This window comes from Sarcophilus harrisii, chromosome 2, assembly GCF_902635505.1.
Source record: "Sarcophilus harrisii chromosome 2, mSarHar1.11, whole genome shotgun sequence".
NCBI classification, from domain to species: Eukaryota; Metazoa; Chordata; class Mammalia; order Dasyuromorphia; family Dasyuridae; genus Sarcophilus; species Sarcophilus harrisii.
In genome coordinates, this window is record NC_045427.1 from 235,365,938 (window position 1) to 235,372,149 (window position 6,212).

General features: G+C 36.7%; 1 protein-coding gene across 1 annotated transcript in view; it reads left to right on the top strand.

The window, feature by feature from the left end:
• The window catches only part of VAPB (VAMP associated protein B and C), a 65,149-nt gene extending 59,247 nt beyond the window's left edge, over positions 1 to 5,902 (top strand). Inside the window, exon 6 of the mRNA XM_031951686.1 lies at positions 2,875 to 5,902. Within this exon, the coding sequence (XP_031807546.1) occupies positions 2,875 to 3,033 (159 nt within the window). The 3' untranslated portion in view covers positions 3,034 to 5,902. The remainder of the gene's footprint in view (positions 1 to 2,874) is intronic.
• Positions 5,903 to 6,212: the final 310 nt, after the last annotated feature.

The window sequence follows — 6,212 nt, forward strand, 5'->3', positions numbered from 1 at the left end:
CCCACCAATACATCAAATTCAATATGTCAAAAACTAAACTTTTTTTTTTTTTGCCAAAATAAAATCCTTCACATCTGATTCTCCCTTTCTAGTACAACAAATCTAATCTCGTACAACACCCTAATTTAAGCTCTCTTTAATACTGTCCTGAATTAGACTGCAAGTGCCTCCTAACAGGCCTTTTCATCTCCATTCATTTCCCATTCTCTCTCTCCCTCTCTTCTTCCTCCCCTTCTTCCTCATTCCTTCCATTTCTTCTCTCCTTCTCTCCCTCCCTTCTTCCTCTCTTTCCTTTCCCCACCTTTTCTCCCTCTCTCTATTTGTTCCTCCAGTCTCCCTTCTTCCTTCCCTCTCCTCTTTTCTTTCCCTCTCTCTCTTCCTCTCATCTCCCTCCCTCCCTCCCTTCCTTTTCCCTCTTGCTTTCTTTTTCTGCTCTTCTTCCCCTATCATCATCCTCTCCCTCTCATTCATCATACCACTGCCAGATCAATCTTTCTTATGCATTTAACTAGTCATGTCACTCCTACTCAGATACTTTTCTGTGGGTTCCCTATTATTTAAGAAATCAATTTCAAACTCCTTAGCCTAGCATGCAAGTTCCTCCATAATCTGGCACCACCCTACTTTTCTAGTCTATTCTTAGCATATTGTAATAGCTAGAATTTTAAGACTTAGAATTAAGAAGATCTAGATTAGAATTTCACTTCCAACATTTACTACTTAAGTGATAATAGGTATGTTATTTACCTTTCCTAAACTTCATTTCCTTATCTATAGAGTGGGAATAAAAACATCTATGTTAACTACCTCACAAGGTTGTTATGAGGCTTGAGATGATGTATTTAAATTGCTTTGATAACCTTACAGTATAAATGACAGTTATTTTATTACTGTATTCTTTTCCTTGTATTTTGTGTCTCAACCAGACTATAACTACATTGCACAGTTTTCCCACCTTTGCTTGCATTGCTCTTATTCTTAGAATTCTGCAACTCACTTCATTTTTCTCTCCTGTGGTCACTTCCTACCAACTAAACTCGTGTCCATATTTCAAAACATAATTCCAATTTTAGTTCCTTCAGGAAGCTATCTCTGATATTTCCTGCCAAAGTTAGTAGCAACCTTCCCTCACGTAGAACTTTGTCTTTACTTTAGTTATGCAGCATAAATTATTTTTAAATGATCGATATTTATGTGTATATTTTTCCACAGCAATAACTATAAGTTCTGTGAATGCACAGATCTCTTCCCTTCTCTCTGCACACAGACAAATGAACAATATTAGACTTTTCAACTCTAACTCCTATTTGCTGCTCAGGGAATCCTGTGGGATTGAGCTTTCCTTCCCATTCATTCGCATTGCTTAGTTGTAGGCACATTGACTCCTGAGAAAATGTCATCTGTCATCAACTTCCTGTTCTGCAGTAGTTGTAATGAGCACTGATGACTACTTAGAAAAGGATATTTTGATTGTGAAGCTTTTTTTGCCTTCCCAAAAAATTTTAAAAATATTTCTATGTATATATAAAAATATACACATGCCCCTCTTTCAGCATATCCCTCCTTAGAAATGGATTTTCTTTTTTACTTTTTGAGTGACTAATTAAGTAGAAGTAGCCTGTACACAAAATTAAATGAATTGTATTTTTTGTCTTGCTGGATTTTGAAGTTAATCACCTAACAGTGATTTAATTATACTGCAGTCTGATTTGCCAGTAGGTGATAGGGAATCACTGAAGAGTGACAGGTTTTTCTCCTACTAATTTCTTGCACTGCTGATTTCTTATATCTCCTCACAGTGGGAATAGTGTGTCTGCATGTGACCATGTGTGTTTGGAGATAGAGAGAAGTGTAGGAGTCTATTGATGAGATAAAAATTGTATTTGAGATTGTGTTTTTAAATTGCAACTTTTTTTCATTCATAGTCTCCAAAAAATTCATCTCTTTGCAAGTCAACAAGTATTTGCTGCCTTCAGCAATGTTGTTGTATTATACCTTTAGATCTAACAAGTTATTAATAAAACATAGAGTATTAGAGCTAAAAAGGGCATTAGAGGTAGATGGTCACTCCATCTTCCATTCTACCAAGACAGAAATTGAGGCCCAGAGAAAGGATTGGCAATATGAATTATTTATGGAGAAGTGAACCAGGCATCATGATTGATAATATGTTTCTAAATTATAGGATCATAGATTTAGAGCTGATTGGAACCTTAGAAGCCATCTAGCCCAACTCCTTCATTTTACAGATGAAAGTGAGATGAATGTATTTGCCCAAAGCCATACATGGAATAAGTGACAAAAGTGGGATTTGAATCCAAGCCTTCTGAATTCAAAGCCAGTGCTTTTCCCATTCTGTCACATTGTGGCATAATATGAAACATTAATTTCCAGGAGTCAGGAAACCCAGCTTCTGTTTGCAATTCTAATATACCTGTATGAGTCTATAACTTACATTGGTCTCAGTTTCTTACCTCTGTTTAATGAGGAAGCTGGGCTAGATCAAGGGTCAGCCAACTGTGACCTCTCCAGTACAGAGCTATATTTGTTCATTTATTTAACACAATAAAACTTTGTTTTAAAATGTAAAAAGAAAAAAAATTCTTAGCTCATGGCCTTAATATCTACAATATATCCTGGACTAGATTTCTTCCAGCACTTAATTAATTCTGTCATCCCATAAATGGTTCTAGCATTGATACTGACATAATGTTCTTTGTCATGATTAGCTCTGTCCTGTCGTAGGGGTAGTGATTGGTAAGTCAGTCATTTGGAGTTGAAATTAGTTAAACCATAAGCATATTTCAACAGAAAACAAGCAATTCATATTTCTGGCACTTAGGGTTTTTTTTAAATGTGGATTTGTTTTAACAGGAAGAAGATGGGCTGCGGATGAGGAAGACACTGCAAAGCAACAGCCCAGCTTCTGCTTCAGCCACCATTGTGAAAGAAGAAGGGCTTAGTACCCGACTTCTTGCTCTGGTCGTTTTGTTCTTTATCGTCGGTGTAATTATAGGGAAAATCGCCTTATAGAGGCAGCATGCAAAGGCTGGTAAATTGGATTGATGGATCTGCCATATCATGGGATTTAAATTTATTCATAACAAAGAAATTAATGTATGACATCTCACAGGTCTTGCCTTTAAATTATCCCCCTCCCTTCCCCCTGCACAAATATAACATAACATAATCTCCTAGAAAGTTTGAAATGTACAGTGAATAATCGGGGCAAAAACTAAATGCAAAAAGAATGATCTTTACTAAATGCAAGGAAAATCATGGTTAATACTCAAATGATATGTTGTAAATGCAATTTTAAATATTTTTAGACCTTGGTACATGTTGCTGGATTACCTCTTTTAAAATGAGAAACTGGTTCTTTGACTGCTAGAGTTTCCCCTTCAGATAGTGGGAATTAGAGCTAAGCAGGAAGGGTCAGGAATCTCTGTAAAATATATTAATCCACCATACATACTACTTATGAATTAAAGAGTTTCTGTCCATGTCTTCAGTTCTGTACAATTTACCAATTATTTTTGGGGGAACTTAAGTGAATTCAGAAGCTGAAAAGAATAAAGTGATGGCATTGAATGTGCTAATCACCAATATAAAGCATAAATCGATTAATGGTACACAACATTTTAGGAGAAAGGTTATTGCCTTGTTTCTCTTAAAGGGACCAAGCTAAACTGCTATTGGTTCGTTTAGTTGAATTAAACTGTTACTCAGAGATGTTTAATGCCTATTTAACTTATTTAATGTATTTCATCTCATGTTTCCTTATTGTCACAAGGTTATGACTAATGCTATGGCATAGAAATCACCGCTCTAAGGCTGGTGAGTTGATTTGTCATTGCTGCTGGAGAGCTGTGCGATCCTTCTTTCTCCTGCTGTCTTTTTTTGGAGGGGCACTACATAAATGTGGACTTTGGATTTATTTGAACATTGGAAAACAACGGTCAGGAAATGTTTTTCTATGTAAATAAATAACATCTATCTTGGGGAAGGGAGGGAAATTATACCAGTAGTAGTAATAGTCAACTCTTGATTACCCTGCTGATGGAGAGGTAGCCATAGTGCAGATAACCTTTTAAAAAATGTTATTTTAATGTCACTCTTGAATTCATCCTATTTCATTTTCCCTCACTGTGCTTAGTCTCAGTCCCTGTCCCCTGCCCACCCCACCCCCAAATTTGGCCCTTAATTGGAGTAGCAACATGGAAAATTATCCCAGTAGTATGGAGGGGACAGTGTTCTAGAAGTGGCTAGGGGAGATAGTCCTGGAGAGAAATGGGAGGCAAGAGAGAGGAGACCCACCCCAAATGAGGGGCTTGGTGATCAGGGGAAACATTCTCCCAACTAACCTACAAAGCAGATAATTGAGAGTTGACTGTAAATTAGTTCTATGCCGTAAATGACCAATCCTGATGGACTATGTAGCATCTTTAAAAGAAAAAAAAAATTAAATAAAGCCCCAAAATGAAGATTTCTTTTGTTATTTTGTCACATTTGCTAGAGAAGAATTTATTTAGAATGACAGGCACTACCTGTGTTTCATAATGCCTTCTAAATTAGCAATGTCTTCTTAGATCCTCTTGGCCTTGACTATAAGGCTACAGATGGAACTGCTAAAATTTTAAGTGGCCATCCTTGTTTTAAAAAAAAAAAAAAAAGCCTTTTGCCTTCTTCAAGTTTGGAATTTTTCAGTTACTGGATTTCCAAGAAAGGAAACCTTACCTCTAAAATGAAACAGCTGTAATAATTAATTGAAATTGGGCTCTATTAACTTACCATTCACTGGTCTGTGAATTTATCTGTTAGGAAAGAAAATGAGAAGAGTAAAGATGAACTAGTTCAGCTAAGAAATTTAGCATGACTCAAGTATTTTAGGTGCTTCCCAGAACAGGATCTTCTTTGAAGGCAGGATGCTAGTTCAGCAAGCCACTCTGCACAATGCTTCCCTCCTTTGAACCCAGAGCCTCTGTGACGAACAGAGCAGTAAACTTTAACATGTTGATCCACAAGTCTCTGTTTATTTTGCCATCCAGTGTTACTGTAGAAGGAGGGTGGTGATTAGGCTGAGATGTTTTGGGGTGGCGTAAAAGCCACTGAGTCCTAAAGTTTCTAAAATTCCAGCCTATTTATGGAGAATCTGCCCTCATTTTGTACAAGAATGGGTTTTAACTAAAATTTTAATACAAAGATGTCAATCCCTTCTCCTGTCAGCCAGTGAATATTTGTCTTTTGTTTTGCTTTTTGGCTAGGGTTCTATATTCTGTGTTTATTTTTGTGAGCTTAGGGAGAAGTTTGTTTTCTATCATTATCAGAGTATAAAATTCAGAGCCCTAGGGCATCCAAACAACTGGCAGAGAAAGGCATAATAGGCATCAGAAATATATTAGTATTTCTGGTATCTTATCAATCATGATGGATAGAGGGCAGAGAGGGTGGGTAAAGGAAGAGATAGATACAGAATGGGGGAGAAGAGAGGTGAATCCATCCAGTGAAGAGAGAAGGAAAGCCATTAAAATAAATCTAAGAAGAGAAGAGAAGGACTAGTGATCAAGGATAACCCTAGGAAGTGTGATGATATATAAGTAAGGCTGTAAAGAGATTGGAGGGATAGGATATTAGACTTTGCTCTTAAATTTCAAACCACTGCTCAAAGCTCAGCCCTTGCCCTCTAAATCCAGTCCCCAATGAAGGCCATCTCAATAAAGAGCATGCAAGAAGACGTGAGCAGTCATCAAGTTTCATAAAATTTTATCAAGCATATTTTTAAATTGAGAATTTAAGCTCCCTTGGAACCTCAGCCATGGGGATAACAGTGGCTGTGTGTTATTCCCACATAAAGTTTGCATCTTAGATGCAGTTTAAAAAAAAAAAAAAAAAAAAAAAAAAACCAAGCCATTAGCATTTTACATGTAGGGAGACCTCTAATTTCTAAATTTAATTTTTAGGACAAAGTCCCCTTTAATGATTCTTTCTAACCTGCATTTTTTTTTCTCCTTCCCTGATCTATGAAATTACTTGCACAGACAGTAATGAATACTGATAAAAATCATAGTAGGTTTTACTGGCTGATAGTTGATATCTTCAGTGAGGGGCTCATACTTACAAAAAGGAAAGTGGGAGGAATGAAAACCTCCAGCAATTCATGAAAACCAAATGTTTCCAAATAAATTGCAAGAACAGTGTTAGCCTTTCCAAGC